Source organism: Planococcus citri, chromosome 1 (genome assembly GCF_950023065.1).
Source record: "Planococcus citri chromosome 1, ihPlaCitr1.1, whole genome shotgun sequence".
NCBI classification, from domain to species: domain Eukaryota; kingdom Metazoa; phylum Arthropoda; class Insecta; order Hemiptera; family Pseudococcidae; genus Planococcus; species Planococcus citri.
The window spans coordinates 84384498-84409317 of NC_088677.1; the positions used below are offsets into that span (position 1 = coordinate 84384498).

The 24820-nt window shown below is 34.7% G+C and overlaps 2 protein-coding genes across 3 annotated transcripts; one reads left to right on the forward strand and one right to left on the reverse strand.

Annotated features, from left to right (window-relative positions):
- Positions 1-3576: 3576 nt before the first annotated feature.
- On the forward strand, positions 3577-11255 carry LOC135838962 (uncharacterized). Of its 2 annotated transcripts, XM_065354798.1 has the most exons (8): positions 3577-4260; positions 4615-5001; positions 5083-5371; positions 5914-6050; positions 6859-7276; positions 10278-10645; positions 10791-10980; positions 11074-11255. In XM_065354798.1, exons 3-8 carry the CDS (start codon positions 5092-5094, stop codon positions 11193-11195), a joined length of 1515 nt encoding a protein of 504 aa, XP_065210870.1. In that variant the 5' UTR covers positions 3577-4260; positions 4615-5001; positions 5083-5091; the 3' UTR covers positions 11196-11255. The 2 variants fall into 2 exon arrangements, with proteins under 2 accessions (XP_065210870.1, XP_065210879.1); XM_065354807.1 differs by lacking the exons at positions 3577-4260; positions 4615-5001; positions 5914-6050 and having other exon boundaries at positions 5236-5371.
- Positions 11256-13440: 2185 nt separating this feature from the next.
- LOC135842874 (uncharacterized) lies at positions 13441-15312 on the reverse strand. Its single transcript, XM_065360545.1, has 4 exons — positions 14933-15312; positions 14671-14769; positions 13976-14561; positions 13441-13857 (listed from the first exon to the last, which is right to left on the reverse strand). The coding sequence occupies exons 1-4, from the start codon at positions 15064-15066 to the stop codon at positions 13816-13818; spliced, it is 861 nt and encodes a 286-aa protein (XP_065216617.1). The 5' UTR covers positions 15067-15312; the 3' UTR covers positions 13441-13815.
- Positions 15313-24820: the final 9508 nt, after the last annotated feature.

Genomic DNA, 24820 nt, shown 5'->3' on the forward strand with positions numbered 1-24820 from the left:
GTTTGTTGAAATCATATGAGTGAAGCAGCATTCCTCTAACGTTACAAAACTGATACAATGTGACTGCATTAATGTCAATCTTCGAGTCCAATACTGCCTCAATAGAACGTTGCTCGGATATACTGATAGTTGCACGTGTTTTTCTAACAGAGAATTGGTAGACGTCACCAGTCAGCTGTAGATTTTCATCTTTGTCACCATTCATGAAGTTGATGAATAATTGTTTACCTAATGGTACCTGATCTAAAAAAGCGGACGAGTCATAAAATTTGTTAGACTCCAACATCAGTTTTTTAAATCGAAAATAGTTTTTGCAAATTTGCTGTTGAACACCTGTTGCATTTACGAATAATTTATTCAAAATTCCGTTATAGTGTTCAAAAGGAAAACAAGATGTTGCCCAAAGAGCACCAAATTCTCGAACACAAATGGGTAGGTGCAGAAGTAGATGCACGTTGAATCTGTAGAAGTTTTTATTGTAAAGGTTTCCGATGTTGATAACAAAATGAAATAATGCCTCAGTTGCTTTTCGCCATTCTTCTGTAGTTATCGAAGGTTGAAGAAATGTACTGATACTATATATTAAAGCACACCAATGGCTAACAAAACGTGTTGGTAGAAGGTCACTTATACAATAGAACGAATAATACAATAAAAAATTTCGGAGCTCGCTTGCTTTCCACTTTTTTCTAGTACTAATTGGCCGAGGAAGCCAACTAATTTCGCATGGTGGTCGTATACTCAGTAATTTTTCATCAAAATCAGACTCTTTTGTACCGAGGTACCAAGGCTGATCGTGATTTGCTGAATCAAACCATTGCTCAATGAACTGCTTAACAACTCCTAGCAGCGCCGAATGCATATAATCGATGGAAAAATACTTTGTTACGTCAAAACTGGGAAGCAGCATTAGAACTGACGGACCTTTTACGCCATTAATAGGTGTAGGCCTACCTTCAATACTTTTTCTAGCATCTGCCATGTGCTGTTCTAAATTTCTAATAGGCGAAATGCTCATTTTTGGATATATGCGTGTACTTCCTTTGGAAATCTCTCCTTTTTGTAAACAAAAAGAGCAACCATACTCTCCATTAAATTGTTTGATGTTTTGCAATGTGGGTCTTGCTACGGAATCACAGACACATAATACAACATGAACTTTTACCAAAGTGTTATCCACTTCTCTAACGATTCCATCATCATAAAGTTGTTTCATTTCTTCAACGAACAGTCTGAGATACATATTCATGTCTGGTTTATTTTTGCCAAACCATAGTCCACATAGCAGTAGGTATTTTCTTCTTAATAGGAGAGGTAAATTATTAATGAGCACTTGAATGGGCCACAGCGACTTATTTGAAGAATCGAAAATTGAAACTCCATCAGTATTCAATTGTAAAGTTACATCTGTCTTGCTTATGTTCTGATTATTCTTACAATACTCACCATCATTAACATCGCTGTATTCATGTCGGTTAATCATAATCAAGTAATCCGAACTGTTCACAAATTGTGTGAGAGCGTCCTTGATTGGAAAGTAATAAAAAAAATCACTATTGCACTCACGTGAACATTTGCTACACATTGCTCCGCGTTTGTCGCTACCACATGAAATAATCATTGAGCATGCACTGCAAAAATGTCTTTTTAAAGCAGAAACATCCTTCCTTGAGTCAAATTTCTTCATAAAACTATAAATTGTCCTGGGTAACGTACATTCAGGTACCAATGTTGTAAATAATTGTATCAATCCGTCGACTGCTTCATCATTCAAATTGTATCTTATGATGTACGCCATTATTAAAATTTCAGCTTCTTCCGCGAAAATAGGCGAGCCATTCAAAAACTTCTGTGAACAAACACAATTAAAGGATATCAAATTTAGAAGCTTCTTCAGTTTGTACCAGGGTTGCAACAAATCCAGTACAAAATGGATTCGAATCCGAATCCACGAATCACTCCCGTTTTTTGGATTCGAATCGGATTCAAATAATTTCGTCTGATCGGTGGATTAGAATCGGATTCGAATAATTATGTGGATTTGTGGATTCGAATCGGATTCTAATCCACGAATCCAAATTTTTTCAACAAACAATGGTTTTATATGGTAATTTAAATTATTTAAAATAATTATAGATCCCAATTTCAGTCATTTTCGAACTTTCAATCATAACATTACCATTCGATGAAATATCCTTAAGATTTGTTGGATTCGAATCTGGATTCGAATTCACAAATACAGGTTTTTCCCCGAAAATTTGTGATCTACAACGAGAAAATTGAAAATTTATGGATTCGTTTGTTATCAAACGAATACATCAAAAAGATTCGAATAATGCTTTTCCAGATTCGAATCATTGTCACAAATCCACATCGGATTATTGGATTCGAATAAATTTTTTCAAATCCAAGAATGGATTCGAATCCGGATTCGAATCATTTGGATTCGAATCTTTTGCAACCCTGGTTTTGTACATTAACTAAGGATTTATGCATATTTTTTGGTTAGACTAACAAACTTTTTTCAGTCACAATTCGAAAATTTATTAAATTACTAGTGACTAGAAGTATCATTTTGTAGCATAGCTAGGATAGACCTTGTATTACAGGAGATGAAATATGTAAATGAAAGTAAAAAGGTGGTACAAACGATTTTTGACAAAATAGGATTTTACAACCAACTTTTCGATGAATCAAAAAATTAATATAATTTTCAAAAATTGTATATGGATTATATAATCACAATGTATCCAATGTAAGCAGTCTATATGAGTTTTCTTGACCAATCTAGTTAAAGTTGAGCTTCTACAAGTATACTTACACGTTGAGATTTCTCTTTCTCATGCATTGATGACCGATCATCACCACAGTCTCGTAAATCAGCACCACTGTCATCAAATATCAACGATTCATGTGATCGATTATGGCATTCTGATGAATTGATATCAGCAACATTGCTTTCATCATTTATCATCAATTCTGGAAATTCGTTCGAACTGCATTCTAGCAAATCATTGACGTTGTAATCACCATTTCTCACCAATTGAAAACATTCATTCATGTTGACACCACCTGTTGAACTGCCTTCGTCTATCTAATGAAGTAAATAAAAAATTCCAAAATTGAATTAGAAAATTAGAAACCGAAATTAGACAATTATGACGTGTATGCAGCACAGATATGAATACAACTTTTAAAAAATTCAACGTATTTATTTGTCTTGTTATATGGTGTTCAGTTATAATATGATATTGTTACTCATCTCTTATATCTACAGCCACATGAATCCAATTTGTAAAAACTCAAGAGAGGATTTTAGTAATCGTACTAATTTGATACCTACAAAAAATGATATTTTTGTACTTTATGGATATGGTATGAGTAGGATTATACTTACATTAGCATCATTCAAACGTATTCGTTTATTTCGAGAAAGTAAAGTTGTACAAGGTATTTCCAACTCAGGAATCTTCAACCACCGTTTATAATTCACAGGTCTCACTCGTTTTATTCTTTCCATGGCGTATTTATGAGAAAAAAATTCAACTACGAATACACATGAATCTGGATTTTTGGATGTATGTACAATAAAAAAAATACACTTACAAAACGGATTTAATGAAACCATAACTCCTGGAAATAATTTTTGGAGGGAAATATCAAGCATAACGTAGATCAGCTGTTGTTGACCATATGGTAAATCAAGGTGATATCTGGAAACAAATTCCAAATCATTTCACAAAGTATCTAAATACTTTATTTCTTAATGATACACTCAATATTACACAATTATACTTATCTAAAGCAATTTTGAATCATAATTATTATCGTCTCCATTTTCCTAGGGTACATGGTCACATTTCATTTGCAATTTCCAATTAGAAATTATCAAACAAATAATTAACGTAATCAAATTGATGGAAAAATGAAAAATCAACCCAACACAACGTACGTGATAATCACTTTGTAAACAAGCATGCCCCATCACATATCCATATGTTCTGTTCTGCTCACGTGGTCACGTACACATGACGAAAAAAAGTAAATACTCGATCGCTATTGGTTGAATTTCAAAATCATTTTTATACCAAATTTCAGAATACTAATGAAGTCGTCCATGTTGAATTGTTGATGTGAGAATTGTGCTTTGTGAATTTTGTAGAAATATCTAATCGTCTTGTTTGGATTATATTTTGTGCAATTTAAAGTGATGTCAACATTAATTCCGATTAATGGAATTCATTACGTTCAAGAATAAAAGTAAGTAAAATATTGAATGTATAATATTTACATCGAAATTATATCAACGTGTTTGTGCCAATAAACACATTGTAAATTCGTCTGTAAGTCTTCATGGCCGGATTAAGCTGAAAAAAAGTGTATTTATGATGCAACTCATACTTATTAGTTGAAATATGTACTTTTTCTAACTATTCACTGGCCCTATACACCCAGCTCTAATATTTACTATTGTTGACGAATTTACATTGTGTCCATCGGCGCTTCCATATAGTTCATGACTCGAGTACATAGATGTACTCAGATTGCATAAAGCTGATATCAAATTTGAAATACCGAATTGAAATGATAATTATTGTGTTTTGTATTTTGTAGGATATCCAGTACCCAGGTGCAGTGATTGCGTGAAAGAATTACTTTGGGAATACGTGACTCTTTTAGATAAGTACTCGACTCTTTTGGATCAGTATTCAGATAAAGGAAGTGATAGTCAGAAGAGCGTCAGCTTATTAGCGAATCATCCTTTCTCAACAAAACTTAAAAGTGCATCGTTAATTAATCTTGAGTCATTCTCTGATCCGGAAGAAATAAGCAGTGACAGTAGCAGTCAGAAGAGCGTTAGCATTTTGGCAAACTATCCCCTCTCAAGTAAACGTAGAAGTACTTCGCTTGATTTCGAGTCATTCTCTGATCACGAGGAAGATATAAGTCAGGAAAGTGTCAGTTTAATTGCAAATTGCCCCGTTTTCACGAAGTATAGACGTAAGTTTATTACAGATAAGCCAAGCATATGTGAAAAGTGATTCAAATTCTGTTATGGTACTTGATGTTTTATTTTTTTAGGCAACGAAAATGACCGATGAAATTGATTATTCAACTGCAGATTTAGTGTGCTGCGAGTTTAACGGTGCTGAGGGTGATGGCAGTGTAGCTGTGGGATATAAACCATGGGTGATATTGCCTGAAAATGAAGACGACTTTCAAAAAGTAATAGATGACTCCATTCCAATTACGATTAAGTGGCCGAAGAATGTAGAAGTACAACCACCTCCAAAAATGGCAAGAGCAGTAGCTAAACAGAAGAATTTGAAGTGGGAGCTATGGCCAGGAACAAAAATATATGGTGTTGGAAGTAAGTTGTATAAGATTTTACAAACAATAGATTTTTAAAAATAGATCAATAGCCATGTGAGAGGAGGAATGTGGTTTAGTTCCATAGCTTCAATGTCTAGTACAACTTTTTGTTCTCATATTTGCTATAAAAATTTGCAATTCTTACTAAACACGAAAAATTTCTCTTTTAATTGTTCTTGAATTTCAATGATTTGGCAAATTATAAAAAATTAAAAATTTATATAAAAAGAAAGGAAAACAAGAGAGTTCTATTTCGTAAAATTGATAAATAATGAGAAGCAAAATTTAGAAGGCCAATATTTCTGTAAACCTTTCGTTCGTCTTTACAAATTTTAAAGCAGTTTAAAATACTGGTGCAGTTTTTAGTATTTTCCATTTATTTCATTTCACTTAGTTCGATAATTTCCTTTATACAGAATCATAAAGTATGGTTACCTACTTGAAATTTAAAATAAAAGGGAAAGAGAGGGTCCAATCCAAATTTTTGTAAAAATCAAAGTTAATTTTTTGATTTCAATGTACATTGTTTTTTGAAAATAGGTTGGTTGGAAATGACGGAAATGGTCAAGAATATTACCACCACAGGACAGTCAAAAATCGACAAATCGAATAGAAAAAATTTTAAAAAAAGGGCTGATCCAGACCAAGAAGATTTGAAAGTCGCCAATTTGAAAAAAGTATGTATATAATTATACTTCAAGGAATTAGTGTAAATAACATCAACTTTCTATTTTAAATTTTGCTATTCATTCATCAGCATTGTGCCAGTTTTAATTATGATTATTAATGAAAGGATTTTCAGTTTCTGTTCTATGAAAAATTCTTTATTATTTTATTCATTTTTGTGTTTTGATTAGCGTTAATTGCCATAACTTGATTTTGACTTTATTGAACAAGAATTTGAAGAGCAAATAAAGTTACTAAAACATCGAAATTTTGCACATCCTACTTACAAACAAAATCATAAATGAACACGAAAAATCAATAATTGATGAATTATAGGTCAAAAGACTCGAAATTTTTCATTTTCATGTAATTATTTCTTCTTTCAATTTTTTCAAAACATCAAACATTTCTATTGTTTTGCAGTGTTGGCAAAATGAAATTAATTTTGTTTCGTTTTTCATAACGTTATGTAATATGGAGAAGCAATTCGTTTCGTTTTGTTTTCGTTTCGTTTTGCGTTTTTTTATTTCGTTTCGTTTTGCGTTTTTTTATTTCATTTCGTTTTGCGTTTTTTTTAACATTTTACAAAACGAAATAATTTCGTTTTGCCAACACTGTTGTTTTGTAATACTAGTAATACTTTTACAGAACACAGAACAAAAACAAATTGATAAAATACTAAACTATTTATTAAATATTACAGAACGTTATGACAGCCATTGAAAACATTTGAAATCCTGTTTTAGTATAATTATGTATTATAGTTAGATAGAATTTTCTAAAATGGAAATTTATTCACTCAATCGTTTTTCATTTCAGCAAAAATTATCCGATTCAAAAAGTAAAAAAAAAGAGCTCGCTGATAATACACAACAAAACATGATGAATCTAATGAACGAAATTGATGCTGGTATTATCTCAAGTACAGAATCGGCGCAACCTGTTACGAAAAAACCCATGCCATGTGGTATGAAGAAAGAACGGACACCACGTAAACGATCAACTCCGATCCCGTCTTCAGAAGATGACGACAGCCACACTGATGACAGCGACACCGACGACGACCAAATGAAAATCGAAGAATGGAGAAAGAAAGTTTCTGTCTTAGAAGCAGAACTATTGCTGGAGAGAAAAGATAACTCTGCATTGAAACAAGAAAACAAGTGTTTGAAGGATGAAGTCAAAACGACCAAACGAGAACTCAAAGAAATTAAAACGATTGCAACATCTCGTAAATGTTCGTAATATTTATCCATATCCATTACCAATATACTTATACTGCATAATTATTATTAATTGATAGGTAATTATTACTCACCCCTCTGCATACAGGGCAGGGTTGCAACGAATCCAGTACGAAATGGATTCGAATCCGAATCCACGAATCACTCCTGTTTTTTGGATTCGAATCGGATTCAAATAATTGGGTCTGATCCATGGATTTGAATCGGATTCGAATAATTATGTGGATTTGTGGATTCGAATCTGATTCTAATCCACGAATCCAAATTTTTTCAACAAACAATGGTTTTATATGGTAATTTAAATTATTTAAAATAATTAGATCCCAATTTCAGTCATTTTCGAACTTTCAATCATAACATTACCATTCGATGAAATATCCTTAAGATTTGTTGGATTCGAATCCGGATTCGAATTCACAAATACAGGTTCTTTCCCAAAAATTTGTGATCTAAAACGAGAAAATTGAAAATTTATGGATCCATCAAAAAGATTTGAATAATTTCACGAATCCGACTTGCTTTTTCGGATTCAAATAGTCCGGCATATGACAATAGGAGTAATTGCACCCCCCCGCCGATCCTCCGGGACAACTTTTTTCTTAAAGGGGACATCCTAAGGAACATTTTAATGCAAAGTTGCCAAAAAAAAAGTTGGCCTTACTTACAAAATGGGGGCCATTTTGATTGACAGGTCAGCCGAAATCGCAGATTTTGCGTTTTAACATAGGACTTGCACAAACTTTTTCAAACTTTACAAAGGTAGATCGAAAGATCATGCAAAAATTTATCACCTGTCCAAATTTCAAGTGCTTAAGTGCGTTTTTCGATTTTTGGTGAATTTTTGAAAATCGAATTTAGGCCAAAAATGAAGGAAAAAATCAAAATTTTACCAAATTGTCCAAGAAAGCTGAAATTTGGGATATACCCTATTTTCAACATGCCAAATCGATTGGAAACGGTTTCAACCCGTTTTGAGCAGTTCTGGAGCCTCCAGCAGATTTTTGAAACTCAAAATTCCCACAAAATTCCATCAAATTGGAGTTGTAAAGCTAAAATTCATTCTAAAAAGTAGTTTCAGTACGCTACGAAGTACTGCAGGTAAATTTCAAGTTGTTTTGGAGCCTCCAGCGACTTTTTGAAAGTTCTTGAAGCCTCCAGCAGATTTTTGAAACTTTGAATTTTCACAGAATTTCATCAAAATAGAGATGGAAAGCTGACGTTTACTCTACACTCCAATTTTAACACCCTCTGAAAACGACTTCTGGTGGATTTCAAGTCATTTTAGAGCCTTCAACGACTTTTTTGAAAATTACTGGAGCCTCCAGTAGATTTTTGAAACTTGAAAAAAGTGTTATCAAACCAAGATGGAGAGTCGAAATTCATTCTGCACACTAATTTCAATACGCTACGAAGTTGACTGCTGGTGAATTTCAAGTCTTTTTGGAGCCTCCAGCAACTTTTTGAAAGGTTGTATGACTTTTTTTGGGAAATTGAAATTTCCCAAAAGTAGCTGGAAGCTTCAAAACCATTTGAAACCACCATGTAGTCTGCGAAGTAGATTTCAGTTGCAAACTCCATTTGATAAATTAATATTGGGGAAATTTCAAGTTTCAAAAATCTACTGGAGGCTCCAGTAATTTTCAAAAAAGTCGCTGGAGGCCCTAAAATGACTTGAACCCACCTGAAATCGTCTTCAGAGGGTGTTAAAATTGAAGTGTGAAATAAATTTCAGCTTTCCATTTCCATTTGATGAAATTTTGTGAAAATTTAAAGTTCCAAAAATCTGCTAGAAGCTCCAGTAATTTTCAAAAAAAGTCGCTGGTGGGCCTAAAATTACTTGAACCCACCTAAACTCGTCTTCCGAGGGTGTTAAAATTGGAGTGTAGAGTAAATTTCAGCTTTCCATCTCCATTTGATGAAATTCTGTGAAAATTTAAAGTTTCAAAAATCTGCTGGAGGCTTCAAGAATTTTCAAGAAGTCGCTGGAGGCTCCAAAACAACTTGAAATTCACCTGCAGTACTGCGTAGCGTATTGAAATTAGTTTTTAGAATGAATTTTAGCTTTACAACTCCAATTTGATGGAATTTTGTGAGAATTTCGAGTTTCAAAAATCTGCTGGAGGCTCCAGAACTGCTCAAAACCGGTTGAAACCGTTTACAATCGATTTGTCATGTCGAAAATAGGGTATATCCCAAATTTCAGCTTGCCTAAAATTCACCAAAAATCGAAAAACGCACTTTAGCACTTGAAATTTGGACAGGTGATAAATTTTTGCATGATCTTTCGATCTACCTTTGCAAAGTTTGAAAAAGTTTGTGCAAGTCCTATGTTAAAACGCAAAATCTGCGATTTCGGCTGACCTGTCAATCAAAATGGCCGCCATTTTGTAAGTAAGGCCAACTTTTTTTTTGGCAACTTTGCATTAAAATTTTCCTTAGGATGTCCCCTTTAAGAAAAATGTTGTCCCGGAGGATCGGCGGGGGGGTGCAATTACTCCTATTGTCATATGCCGGACTAAAATCATTGTCACAAATCCACATCAGATTATCGGATTCGAATAAATTTTTTCGAATCCAAGAATGGATTAGAATCCGGATTCGAATCATTTGGATTCGAATGTTTTGTAACCCTGATACAGGGGTGGCCTGATTGTTTCCTAGTATCTATATTTTACTCATTTGTTTACAATTGATGTGGATCATTGTGGAATTCTAGCTTAAAAAATTTTGCAATTTCACTGCATATAATGATATGGGTACTTGATATCAAAAGTTGTATAACTTTATTAACTTTGATACGATTTCTTTTTCAAATTTGGATCACTTCCTCCTCCTTAAATTTGAATGTGAACCATCCTATGTATAGTATTGATTGAATTTAGTGTAATTCAATAAACGATCCACATCTATTGATGAGTATAAACTATACTAAGTATTCTCAAATGCCAATTTTTTTTTTATCCCTACATTCATTTTGTTTTTATTCAATTTAAGATTTATCGGAGATGGAAGAAAAGCTGAAGGATATGCTAAATCTAATGAGGACTCCAGCTACTTCAGCAAGGCAGTGCGACGTGTCATCAGCTGTTACACAAAAATTGCCATCGTCTGTTGTTGAATTTACTCAAAAATTGCCATTGTCGGATGTTGAATCGACTCGAAACAAATCATCAGCTAACATTTGCTCACAATTGGGTTTATCATCAGCTGCAATCGAGCTATCAACAACTAACTCTTGTCAAGAAACTGTATTTGACGATCACAAAACCAAATCTATTTGTGACAATCTCGTATCTGACGGACTAGGAAACAAAGCTGAAGAAAAACCAGATGAAAGTGCAGATTCAGTTTTTAATGAAGTGGTGTGTATATTTCTCAAATTATTTTTGTGTCTTATCCACACTGCAGAGAAAGCCAGTACTTGGAATTTTTTTTTGTTTCTGTGCATGTCAAATTGACAAGGTTTAATTTGTTTCACTAATTAATTTTTTCCCCAAACATTTGCAGGTATTCTTTGCCAAATGTTCGAAAGTCAATCTGAGTTCATTTGTAAATGATGCGATGGATCAAAGTTTTGATGATGCGGAGATGGCTGAAAGTACTATCTCAGGAAAGGTGCCCAATTTCTACAAAAAACACCCTGAGCTGGCACAGCCACGAAAACAATTGGATCCCATAAAAATCGAAAGAATCAAAAGTAAGTGAATTATTTGAGAAGTACATATTATATGCAATTACAAGCATATGCAATTATGCATAGCTATTATTTACTTTGAACTTTAATTTTCAGACTACGCCGAGAAACATTTTCCCAATGAAATGAAGCTGTTGAATAATTGCATCAGAAACAAGTGTGGCAACGCGAAAAAAAAAGTTCAACGAATGAATAATCAGTCGTCATCGTTGCAGTAACCGAAGACTCACCGAGCTGAAATGGAGCAATAATACTAATAAATATGACTTTTTGATTTACATGTGGTCGCAATTCATTTCATCTCAATTCGAAAATTTATACCAGTTGTATTTACCAGAAGAAACCACCAGTGGTACCAGCCTACTGGGATTTTCGACACCCACAGGTAAAAATACCACTGGTAATCACGACCAGTTATTACATGTGGTGACAACCACTTGTAATAACCAGTCGTGATTACCTGTGGTATTTTTACCTGTGGGTGTCGAAAATCCCAGTAGGCTGGTACCACTGGTAAATACAACTGGTGTTTTTCCGCATGGGCAGTGAGCTGCTCCTTGCAACATGGCCCGCCCATTTCCATTTTTTCTTTCTGACCTCTTTGGCCAAATCTTTATTGCATTTTAGTCTGGATTTAATAAATTTTTACTTTACCCTATCCCTCAATTTCAAGTTCGAAATAGATCGTTCCATTCGATTTTGTGTGGTCCGAACTCTGTTTAAAGATTTTTTATCAACTGCCCACGTTTGTGCTCCATAAGTCATAACTGGTTCAATACATGAGTTAAAGATTATACTTTTTTGGTTTTCTGTAGAGGGTCCCTTGAAGATGTGTTTTAATGACCAAAATTTATTCCATGATAGTGCTATTCTTCTTTGAATCTCCCTCCCTTCATTAAAACCTCCTATGTTTACCTGTTGTCCTAGATAAAATAGTTTCTTTTTCACCTTCTATTTTTTGACCATCAATCTGTAAGGTAATGTTATTTTTTGAATTGGTTAATAGTTTTGTTTTGCCAAAATTTATATGTAGACCAGCTTTTTTCCCCTCACTATTGAGTTCTTCAACCATACATTGTAATTGGGATATGCTACTTGCAAAAAAAACAACATCATCTGCAAATCTCAACTCGCTCAGGTAGGACCCATGTATGACAATTCCTTTTTTTTCTCAGTTTAATTTGCGAAAAATTTCTTCCAAAGAGGAGATAAATAACAGTGCCGAGAGTGGATCCCCTTGTTTTACCCCTTTTCCCACATCAAAATATTCCCCTTCCGCCAAAGGCACTCAAGTGGGGGACTCCTTAGGGTAACTTTAGGAGTAAGGTGGGGTTAAAATAGGGTCAAAATCAGGTTTTTTCCACCTTACATTGGCTGGGGATGACAATATGGGAATCTGAAATTTGGATATGTTGTTTACAATGGCGATACTCACCAATTTTATGAATTTGGACCATTTTCATCAATTTGTGGCCAAATTATGCTTCTCCAAAAAAATGACCTTTCTGTAATTTTCAGCTTTGACCCTCCAAACTGCAGGGGTCAATTCTAACTCCAAAGTGAACCCCATTCTTCAAGTTTGATTTTATTTGATCAATTAAAACAGGCTCCTGGTCATAAAATGTGAAAATCGCCATTGTCTGAAACTTATAAATAAAAAACTGCTGGCCTACCGCAAACAGCCCATTTTTTGCTAAAATTTGGCTTAAAAAAAAGTTTAAAAAACATTTTTGTCGAAATATATAGCTGAAATTTTCGCTAAATTTTTACTCACTTTGATTCGGTCCAATCTTGGGCTCAAAATTCATCGAAAATATTCCTAACGAATTCTGACTGAAATTTTTGATTTTTTGACAAAATTTTAAACCGTTTTGATAAATTTTTACGACAATTTTTTCAAAAATCCAGAAACCAAGACCAAATTTTCAGCTCAAAATCCTTAAGGAATGATTAAAAAACATTTTTCGCAAAATTTCACTTCTCTTTGACCTTCAAAAATCTGAATAAACATCATCGTCGAAATAGGTATTTGAAAGTTTTGACAAATTTTAACCTATTTTGATAAGTGGTCGCATGGCCAGTTTTCAGAGATGACCCAGTTTAGTGCATAAAATTCTTCAAAATTGCTTAAGGTAAAATATATCAGCACGTAAATATTGAGACATGTTCAAGTTGAGAGAATTTGAGCAATTTTGAATATCCGATGCAGATTGTTCAAGTTTCATCACGTAGGTAGGTAAACTTATTCATTTCTTATCAAAACAAGAAAACGACACTAAGAATTTCCGAACATACGAAGACACATTCGTTGAAGTTTCATCTTGTAGAAATTTTTATCTACTTCTGAAAAAATATTCGGATGCAGTAAATACCTATACCTGGAACAATAAATAAACCACGATGAATAAACGTTGTCGATAGATCATCTGTACCTACATATATTATCTAGTGGTAGAATTCTTGTACATATAAATTACTGAAGATTTCGTTCAAAGTAGGGCTTAAGGTTTGCATGAAGAAATCAGAACGAACTCTTATTCGGAAATTTAATAAATAGGTACTTGAGTAAGTATGTTGATCACATGTTTAATATTAAATTACTTTGCTACTAAATTATTTTCAAATATACACTGAATAATCAACATAGAATTTGGACTAAACTAATCTACGAATAATTATAACAAAACGATTCAAAATTAATTATCATCTACCGTACGGTAAAATTAATTGAATTTTTAAATTAAAATATAAATAACTCAAAGAATTAAAATTCAATCGCAGCGAAATTGAAATGTACGTTCGATTGTAGAATAATCACTACCTAGGTATTACTTGAACCTAATCTTGAGACGACGTTATCAACGGTTCGAATACTTCTTCCTGCGAACAAGAACAAAATATCATTAGTACAGTACACCTATGCTTATCTCAGCACATTTCATAAGTGTAGGTTACTCGTCTACATTATTTATAGCTAATATTCATTCGTTCAACCCACCCTAGGCCTGCGTTTCCGACGAACCGTTTTGATAACTTGCTTATCATTTCGACAATTCCTCGAATCCTTATTAACATCATACTCCGGTACCTTTCCAGTTGTTCCGATGAAGAAATTATACCTAGAGGTATCGGGTTCGATATTTTCATCATCCGAAGTACTCGTATTTTTCTCGTAATCGTAATCCGGACTAGGGCACTGTTCGTACAAAGCGCAGCTATCTCTTAAATCCAAATGTACCGGATCCGGTACCTGCACTGGGCCATCGTTTGACACAGGTTTATTATTGTTATCTATCGCTGGATCGTCTTTATCGTTGGAAAAATGTTCATCTAAACGTGGTTTAAAGTTGAAAGACGAATCGGTTTTAGTTTCCGATCGGTTTTCTTCATCTTTACGATCGTGAGTATTGATAGGTTTTCGTGGCTCGATCCATGGACGTTTAGTATTAGCGATTTGATTCGTAGAATTATTGTACAGGTCGGCGACACTCAACGATTGCGTAGTGGAATCATTATCGAAATTTCCGGAGATTGTTTTCCTAGTTACTCGGTTCGTGTTCAATGGTCCGCATAGATAGTGATGCCTATGATCGGTGAATCGAACAAATAAGCAGTTACGCCAGTTACACATAGTGCTTGGATTCAAGAATAGAGTAGAAAATTGAGTTTAGGTAAGCAGGTACTGGTACTTACGTTGAATATGATTTCGCCCTGAGATCTTGGTTGAAATATTCGCTTAATCGAAACTTTCTCGAATTCTGGGTGATCTTTTTTCGCGAATGGGCTGATAAGCTGCAGGTGACGAACATAGGAACAGGATTAGAAGTTTTGACTAACGTAGATAAGTGATAGTGATATGGTATAGTAATATGTTAGGCTAGTTGATCGATAAGTTACTTTTGTTGTGATTTTCTATCAGTATTTTGAAAGTAGTGTGTAGTGTAGGTATACTTACAATCGATTCAAATTCTCCGAAATGTTTTCCAGTCTGGTGGAATCATTGGTGTTGGTATTCCTCGATATCAATTGACTTGCCTGCATTCCCAGATCCAGATGATTTCCGTAACTTCTCTGAGTACTGAAATTCATCTAGGCTGAGGTAATTCTTTCTGCTTCGAACGAATAATAGTACCTAATGTAATGATTAATCAATATTATACCTATGTAAAATAATACGAGAAAGTAATCGAATCCTTCTAATTAATTGATTAATCCCCCTCCCTTTCAATCCGCCACCGATAAGGAATTGGAATAATAATAACAAATAACGATAACCGTAACGTTACAAAATAACGAAAAAAAGTAAAAACTTCAAAATTAAAATTCGACAGTTTTGATTTCGAACGTTTGACGTTTTATTGCTAAAAATCAAAAATGTTTTTGGCTCACTAGCGCTCCATCAAAAAACGAGAAAATTTCCAAAGAAATAATAAAAAAAAAAAAACACACAAAAAAAATCAACCATGTCAAAAAATAAATCATCGAAAGATCAAAAACATTGAGGATATTATTTTTTTGATTTCATTACAATCCAATAAATTCTTTTAGGTACTTGAAAATCGAAAATCGAAATGAAAAATTGATAAATTATTAAATTTTCAATCATGATCTATTTTTGATCGATGAGTCTGTTTTTTGACTTTGAGACGAAAATTGAGTTTCCATTTCGAACATGATCGATCACATGAAATCGAAATTGAAAATTAATCGATTTTCAATCGAGGTCAATTTTTGATCAATAAGTCTGTTATTCAGGCTGAAATTCATTTTCCGTTTCGACCATGATCGATTACAATATAGAATCAAAAATCGAACAGAAATCGATTTTTGGAGTTCGATTAATCGATTTTTATATTTCGAACATGATCGATCACACGAAATCGAAAATTAATCGATTTTCAATCGAGATCGATTTCTGATCAATAAGCCTGTTATTGAGGCTGAAATTTATTTTTCGTTTCGACCATGATCGATTACAATTTTGGAATCGAAAATCGAAAAGAAATCGATTTTTCGATTAATCGATTAATCGATTTTTATCGCTGATCAATTTTTAAGGATGGCGATGGATCTTGATTTCACATTTCAAACATGATCGATCACTTGAAATCGACGAAAATCGAAAAGAAATCGATTTTTGGAGTTCGATTAATCGACTTTTATTTCTGATCAATTTTTGAGGATGAAAACATGCACTTTGATATGGTACATAATATTTGGGCTTGTTTTTGAGTTATGAACGTCCCCCTCAAAAGCCCCTTGTAGGATTTTATTCTGCCCAAATAATATAAAATTCGTGTTCAAAAGGCTCAAACTCCATATATTTTAACTCCTCGCATGATGACATTGCACATTGGAGTGTTACAACGCATTTTTCCCATCGTAGTTCCGTTGAAACAGTTTTTTATCCGGGAAATTGGCACCACTGGCTAAAAAAATTGTGAATTCGAACTCAGCGAGCTGAATTTACCCCAAAATCGCCTTTTTACTCTCGCAAAGAGCTCTGAAATTGAGAAAAACGTGAAAACATTTCAAGATGTTGAAGAGGTTGCCTACTCCCAAGGCGAAAAAATCACTCGAAACGTGAGGTTTTTCAGCGCATTTGATTTTTTTTACCCTCGAAACGTGTTTTAATGCGGGAAATTGGTATCCCTGACTGGATACGATAGTAAATTTTGCATCAGTGGGCTGAATTAACCCTACAAGCACCTTTTCACGTTCGTAAAGGGCTTCAAAATGAAGAAAACGTGAAAATATTTGTGACTTGCTCTACGAGAATCGACCTTAGGTCAAATAAAGGGTTTTCAAGTTAATGAGCGATTCTTATAGAAAAAAAGACGCTCTTTCCAATGGCGCAAACCGCAACTTCCTATCTCTTTTACTTTCCTCGGAAATCGACCTCAAAGTTGAGGGGTAGGGCCAAAATCAACTCAAAATTCATTTTTTTTATTTTTTATGATTTTGGCAGTAAAAAATAACCTAATTTGCATACAAACACTTATCAAGCCCCATTCGTGTATTTTACTTAATAAAAACTTGTTAATTCATTAATTTTTTAAAAGAAGAAAAAGTAGAATAAATTTCATTTTCAGTGAAAAATCTGCTTGAAAAAATATTAAAATAAAAAAAACGACTGAAAAAAATAAAAAAAAAATTGTTGGCATAGGTAGGATTTGAACTCAGTACCTCCCGCGTGAAAGTCCATCAGCTGCGCCACGCAGCTAGCGTGGCAGCGTGGCAGCATAGGAACACGCGGTTATGACTGGTTTACAGGAACAGTCACAGAGCTAAAGGGGACCTAGACGAAACTACTGGAGACGTTTCTGTTGCATACCTACCCGAAAATAAGGCGAAAACACACTTCAAAACTTTAAATGCATGTTTCTCAAAACACATTTTTTTTACCTAAGGTCGATTCTCGTAGAGCACGTCACATTTGATGATGTCAAAGAGGTTGCCTACTTTCAAGGCGTAAAAATTATTCGAAACGTGGGAGTTTTTGAGCAATTTTTTTGAGAAAATAATTTTCATTAATTAGGTTAATACGAGGTAATTTTTGGACGATTTTGTAATGAATTATATATCTACCCCCTCCCTTTTTCAACGTCACTTTTTTTTTTACACATTCCACATATTTAGGGCAGTGGAAAGTAAAAATTTGAAAATATTTGATAGTGTTGGAAAAGTTGCCTTTATTCAAGGCGGAAAATTAATCCGAAACGTGAAGTTTTTCAACACGATTACGATTTTCAAGAATTTCGACCGAGAAATGATATTTAATTGGTAAGTAAAAGTGTTTTTAATCCGGTAAGTTGGCATCCCTGACTGATGAAAATTGTAAATTTGAATTCAGCGTCCACGATTTACCATGTAATGGCCCTTTTCGTGTTCGTAAAAAGCTCCGTTGATGATAAAAACAGTGTTTTAAAAAATTCGAACGTCGAAGAGGTTGCCTACTCTCAAGGCACAGAAATCATCAAAAACGTGGCGTTTTTCAACGATTTCGATTTTCATTATTTTCAAGAATTTCAGTCGAGAAATGAAATGCAATTGGTACAGGGTGCCCATAAATATCGAGCACCCCTAACAAAGTTTTTCATTAAAAATATAGGTTGGCAACGTGAAATAGACGCATAATATGTATGATCGGTGGAATGTTATCTTTCCAGTCCAACAACCAATCATGTGCTATCATTATTATCATTCACTGTGACCAACCAAAGTATTTTAGCAGAAAACTTTTTTAGGGGTGCTCGATATTTCTGGGCACCCTGTACGTGAAGTTGATTTTAATCCGGTAAGTTGTCATCAATGACTGATGAACATTGAAAATTTCAGCTCAGTGACCTCGATTGGCCCCAACATCAGTAAATCACTCTTCTCGTGTTCGAGGAAGGCTTCTTGAATGAGAAAATGGTGAAAATGTTTCGAAATGTTGAAGAAGTTGCCTACCCTCAACTTCTCAAGGCACAGAAATCACCAGTAACGTGGAGTTTTTCAACGATTATAATTTTAAAGAATTTCGATTAGGAAATGAAGTACAAATTGGCGCGTAAAATTGATATTAATCCGGTAAGTTGGCATCCATGACTGATGTAAATTGTAACTTTGAATTCAGCGACCCCGATTTACCATAAAATCACTCGTTTTACGTTCGTGGAGACGTTTTAATGGAGAAAACGCGAATATATTTAAATCTGTCGAAGAAGTTGCCTACTCTCATTTCTCAAAGCATAAAAATCATTAAAAACGTGTGATTTTTTTGACGAATATTTCGGAATTTTTTAATGAGCTTTTAGACAACTTTTGAGAATGAACAAAATATCGCAGGCAGGGGTTTCGGACACGAGGAATTCATACCCAGTGTAGGTATTGCCTAAAAGTTCAAAGTTCATTGGGTGATTCTATTTTTCATGGGAAGTTTGAACTTTTAGGTTGAAAAATGCAACGAACTTTTGAATCAAGTTTACCAGCTTTAGAGAGCTTCTTAGGCTATACGAACTGTCTGAATGAGGGGGTTTTTGGGTACGGTGAATTCGTTTCCGGTGTTGCTTCTTTCAAAAAGCTCAAAGTTCCCTTTGAAATGAAGCTTTTTTTCGTAAAAGTTGAACTTTCAGGTGGAAAAAAGTTCGCTCGATCGAAACTGACGAGCTTGACGTGATCAGCGATGCTTAATTAGTGATAATCGAATATTCGTACACCTTAATTGATTATAATTTGGCCAAAAAGCTCAATTTTGAAAAGAAAGAAATTTTTCAATTTTGACAATTTTTGGTAATAAAAGATGCTAAAAGAGACCAATTTCATTAGGAGAATATGAAATATTAGGAGGTTCAATACTCCTAATACTTGAACTTTTGAATCAATTTTGCGAGCTTTAGAGAGCTTTTTAGCCAATACGAACTGCACGAATAGCGGGGTTTTTTGGTACGGCGAATTCGTTTCCGGTGTTGGTTCTTGCAAAAAGCTCAAAATTCTCTCCGAAACGAAGCTTTTTTAATAAAAGTTGAGCTTTCGGTTGAAAGAAAGCTCGATCGACTAAACTAAAGGAGCTTGACGTGATCAGCGATGTTTAATTAGCAATAATTGACTATTCGTACAGGCTATTTAGATTTCATTCCACTAAAAAGCTCAATTTTGAGAAAACACAATTTTTCAAATTTTGATCCATTTCAAGTATAAATGACGCTAAATGAGACTAATTTTATTAGGAGAATATGGAGTATTAGGAGGTTCGATACTCCTAATACTTGAACTTTTAAATCAATTTTGCGAGCTTTAGAGAGCTTTTTAGGCTGTACGAACTGCACGAACAGGGGGGTTTTTGGGTACGGCGAATTCGTTTCCGGTGTTGATTCTTGCCAAAAGCTCAAAGTTCCCTTCGAAATGAAGCTTTTTTTCATAATAATTGAGCTTTCAGGTAGAAAAAAGCTTGATCGACTGAAACTAACGACCTTAACGTGATCAAAGATGTTTAATTAGTAATAATCGACTACTCGTACAGGCCATTTGGCTTTCATTCGGCTGAAAAGTTCAATTTTGAAAAAACCGAAATTTTTCAATTTTGACCATTTTTGGTAAGTAATAAAAGATGCTTAAAGAGACCAATTTCATTAGGAGAATATGAAATATTAGGAGGTTCAATACTCCTAATACTTGAACTTTTGAATCAATTTTGCGAGCTTTAGAGAGCTTTTTAGCCAATACGAACTGCACGAATAGCGGGGTTTTTTGGTACGGCGAATTCGATTCCGGTGTTGGTTCTTGCAAAAAGCTCAAAGTTTCCTCCGAAATGAAGCTTTTTTTCATAAAAATTGAGCTTTCAGGTAGAAGAAAGCTCGATCGACTAAAACTAACGAACTTGACGTGATCAGCGATGTTTAATTAGTAATAATCGACTATTCGTACACCTCAATTGACTTTCATTTGTCTGAAAAGCTCAATTTTGAAAAAGCACAAATTTTCCAATTTTGATCATTGTTGAGGATATTAGATGCCAAAAGAGACCAATTTCATTAGGAGAATATGGGATATTGGGAGGTTCGATACTCCTAATACTTGAACTTTTGAATCAATTTTGCGAGCTTTTGAGAGCTTTTTAGGCTGTACGAACTGGACGAATAGGGGGGTTTTTGGGTACGGCGAATTTGATTACGGTGTTGTTTCATGCGAAAAGCTCAAAGTTCTCTCCGAAACGAAGCTTTTTTTCATAAAAATTGAGCTTTCAGGTAGAAGAAAGCTCGATCGACTAAAACTAACGAACTTGACGTGATCAGCGATGCCAAATTAGTAATAATCGACTGTTCGTACCCCTTAATTGACTATCATTTTGGCCAAAAAGCTCAATTTTGAAAAAACCCAAAATCTTCAATTTTGACTATTTTTGAGTATAAAAGATGCTAAATGAGACTAATTTTATTAGGAGAATATAGAGTATTAGGATGTTTGATACTCCTAATATTTGAACTTTTGAATCAATTTTGCGAGCTTTTGAGAGCTTTTTAGGCTTTACGAAGTGGACTAATGAGGGGGTTTTTGGGTACGGCGAATTCGTTTCCGGTTTTGGTTTTTGCAAAAAGCTCAAAGTTCTCTCTGAAATTAAGCTTTTTTTCAAAAAAATTGAACTTTGAGGTGGAAAAAATCTCGATCGAGTGAAACTAACGAGCTTGACGTGATCAGCTATGCTTAATTAGTGATAATCGACTATTCGTACAACTTAATTTACGTTCATTTGGCCAAAAAGCTCAACTTTTAAAAAACAGGAATTTTTCAATTTTGACCATTTTTGGTAATAAAAAGGTTCGATACTCCTAATACTTGAAGTTTTGAATCAATTTCGCGAGCTTTAGAGACCCCTTTGGGCTATACGAAGTGGACGAATGAGCGGGTTTTTGGGTACGGCTAATTCGTTCCTGTTGTTGGTTCTAGCAAAATGCTCAAAGTTTGCTCCAAAACGAAGCTTTTTTCAAAAAAGTTGAGCTTTCATATGGAAGAAAGCTCGATCGACTGAAACTAACGAGTTTGACGTAATCAGCGATGCTTAATTAGTGATAATCGACTCCTCGTACAGGTAATTAGCTTCTAATTCGAGCAAAACTCATAAATTTGAAAATCTCAATTTTGCCCCTTGAAATAGTAAAGATATGCAACCCAAACGACTCGTAAAATGACGAATTTAGTCGATTTACGAGCTTTAGAGAGCTTTTTGGGTTGTACGAAATATCGTTGGAGGGGTTTTCGCAAACGAGGAATCCATTTCTGATGTTCGTACCGATCGAAAGTTCAAAGTTCTTCGGATAATAATGCTTTTCATAGAAAGCTCAAACTTTCAAGTTTAAAAAGTAAGTATTGAGTACAACGAATTGCGTATTCGTAATCTATGATGCTTAAATTAGTATTAATCGACACTTCATTCAACCTATTGTAGCTTTCAAGTTGAGAAAAAACATGAATAATGGTCCATTTTTGAGCAGACAAAAAAATGAGCCATTTCGAGCAGAAGGAAGCGCCGACGGGCCAATCTGACCACGGAAATGAATTCCTCGTCCCAAAAAAGCCCCGTAGCCGAAAATTCAACTTAATTGCGCCGCAATTTCGATGTGTCATTTTTTTGCAAAGAATATTGGACATTTTGGGCCAAAAAATGACCCCTCGAAATTGCGGTCCAATCGAGCTGAATTTTTGATCAGAGGGGTTTTTTGGGATGGCGAGTTCATTTCTGGTGTCCGATTTTCTGTACGGTGCTTCCTTCTGCTCAAAAATGCACAATGTTTGAGCACCCAAAAAATGAGCCATTTTTGGTAGAAGGAAGCGTCGAAGGGGCAATCTGACACTGGAAATGAACTCGTCGTCCCAAAAAAAACCCCCGAACCAGATTTCCAGTTCGATTGGCGACGAAAAAGTTTTTTTTCCCAAAAAAATGTATGAACGTACCCCTTTGGATTTTTTGGATTTTTTTGATTTTCAAAAAAATTGAGTGAAGGGTCGTTTTCGACTAATTCGAGCCAGACGAGTCTGAATCTGGTGTCCATTTTTGACGTACCCGTTTTCTTCAGTGAGAAATTGCGACTAGTTCGCCGAATACGAGTCCGATTGCAAAACAAACGTCATTTTTGGATTCAGCGTGCTCAAATTAGTCAAAAAACGTCAATAAAAATGCAAAATTCGACAACTTTTTTTTAGGTCATTTTTGATGTCAAAAAAGGCTTTTTTCGCGATAATGGAGCGCTCTGGTGAAAATCTGACGCCGGAAATGAATTCGCCGTCCCAAAAACCCCCCCGAACCCTCGTTTCAGCTCGATTGGCGACAAAAAGTTTTTTTTCCCAAAAAAATGTATGAACGTACCCCTTTGGATTTTTTTGATTTTTTTGATTTTCAAAAAAATCGAGTAAAGGGTCGTTTTCCACTAATTCGAGCAAGCCGAGTCCGAATCCGTTGTCCATTTTTGTCATGGGCGTTTTCTTCAGCGAGAAATTCAGAATATTTCGCCGAATACGAGTCCGATTGCAAAACAAATGTTACTTTTGGATTAAGCGAGCTCAAATTAGTCAGATAACGTCATTAAAAATGCAAAATTCGACAACTTTTTTTCGGGTCATTTTTGATGTCAAAAAGGGCTGTTTCCGAGATAATGGAGCGCTGTGGTGAAAATCTGATGCCAGAAATGAATTAGCCGTCCCAAAAAACCCCTCCGAACCCTCGTTTCAGCTCGATTGGCGACAAAAAGTTTTTTTTCCCAAAAAAATGTATGAACGTACCCCTTTGGATTTTTTGGATTTTTTTGATTTTCAAAAAAATCGAGTAAAGGGTCGTTTTCGACTAATTCGAGCAAGCCGAGTCCGAATCTGGTGTCCATTTGTGTCACGGACCTTTGCTTCGGTGAGAAATTGCGACTAGTTTGTTAAATACGAGTCCAATTGCAAAACAAATGTTATTTTTGGATTCAGCGAGCTCAAATTAGTCAGAAACCGTGATTAAAAACGCAAAATTCTATGGTTTTCTTAATTTTTTTTTCGAACTCAAAAAAGTGCAATTTTCGAGTAAAAGGCGGCTTCGTCGCAGAAATTGGACACCGGAAATGAATTCCTCGTCCCAGAAAACCCCCTAGGCCAAAAATTCAGCTCGATTACGCCGTAATTTCGATTGGTCAATTTTTGGCCCAAAATGCAGCTTTTTTTTACTCAAAAAATGACTCATCGAAATTACGCCCTAAACGAGTTGAATTTTCGGTCATGAGGGGTTTTTTTGGGACGGGGAATTCAAATCAGGTGTCCAATTGCTCCGTCGAAGCCGCCTTCTACTCGAAAATTACACTTTTTCGAGTTGAAAAATCAAGTCGAAAAAACCATCAAATTTTGCACTTTAAATGACGTTTTCTGACAGACTCGAGGTCGGATTGAAAAATGAACGTCGTTTTCGTGTTCAGCGACCTCAAATTAGTCAAAAAACTTCATTAAAAATACAAAAATTTGACATCTTTATTTTCGTGTTCAGTGACCTCAAATTAGTCATAAAACTTCATTAAAAATACAAAATTTGACATCTTTTTAAATAACCCCTCGAAATTGCGGTCCAATCGAGCTGTATTTTCGATTTCAGGGGTTTTTTGGTACGGCGAATTTATTTCATGGTGTCAGATTTGCTGTAGGGTGCTTCCTTCTGCTTGAAAATGGACCATTTTTGGGCTCCAAAAAAAACGAGCTATTTTTAGTAGAAGAAAGCGTCGTTGGGCCAATCTGACACCGGAAATGAACTCGCCGTCCCAAAAAACCCCCTCAACCGAAAATTCAACTCGGTTAGACCCAAATTTCAATGGGTTATTTTTTGGCCCAAAATGACGCTTTTTTGGTCAAAATATGACTCGTCGAAATTAGGGTCTAAACGAGTTGAATGGGGGTTTTTTGGGGCGAGGAATTCAATTCCGGGGTCCAATCGCCCGAACGAAGCTTACTTTTATAACCCATTTGGGATTGGATTGAAAAATTAACGTCATTTTTGGGTTCAGCGATCTCGAATTAGTCTGAAAACTTCATTAAAAATGCAAAATTTGACAACTTTTTTCCAGCTTGTTTTATTCTATGTAGTTTTTTTTTCTTGGAAAACAGAACAAAGTTTCTTTTCTTTCTCGATAGATGGCGCTGCGAGTTCGTTGAGCTGAGAATTCGTTTTATCATAATCACGGTCGAAGCGGTAGCCTATCGTGATTTTTTGCAGGCGTTTCAGGTAAAGATCTTGAGCTAATTATTAGACTCTAATTACGAATTTGATGTGATTTTGGTGTTTTAATGAGAGACGAATTTGGAAATTAAACCTGATATAATGTGTGAAGCGTCAAATTCCATT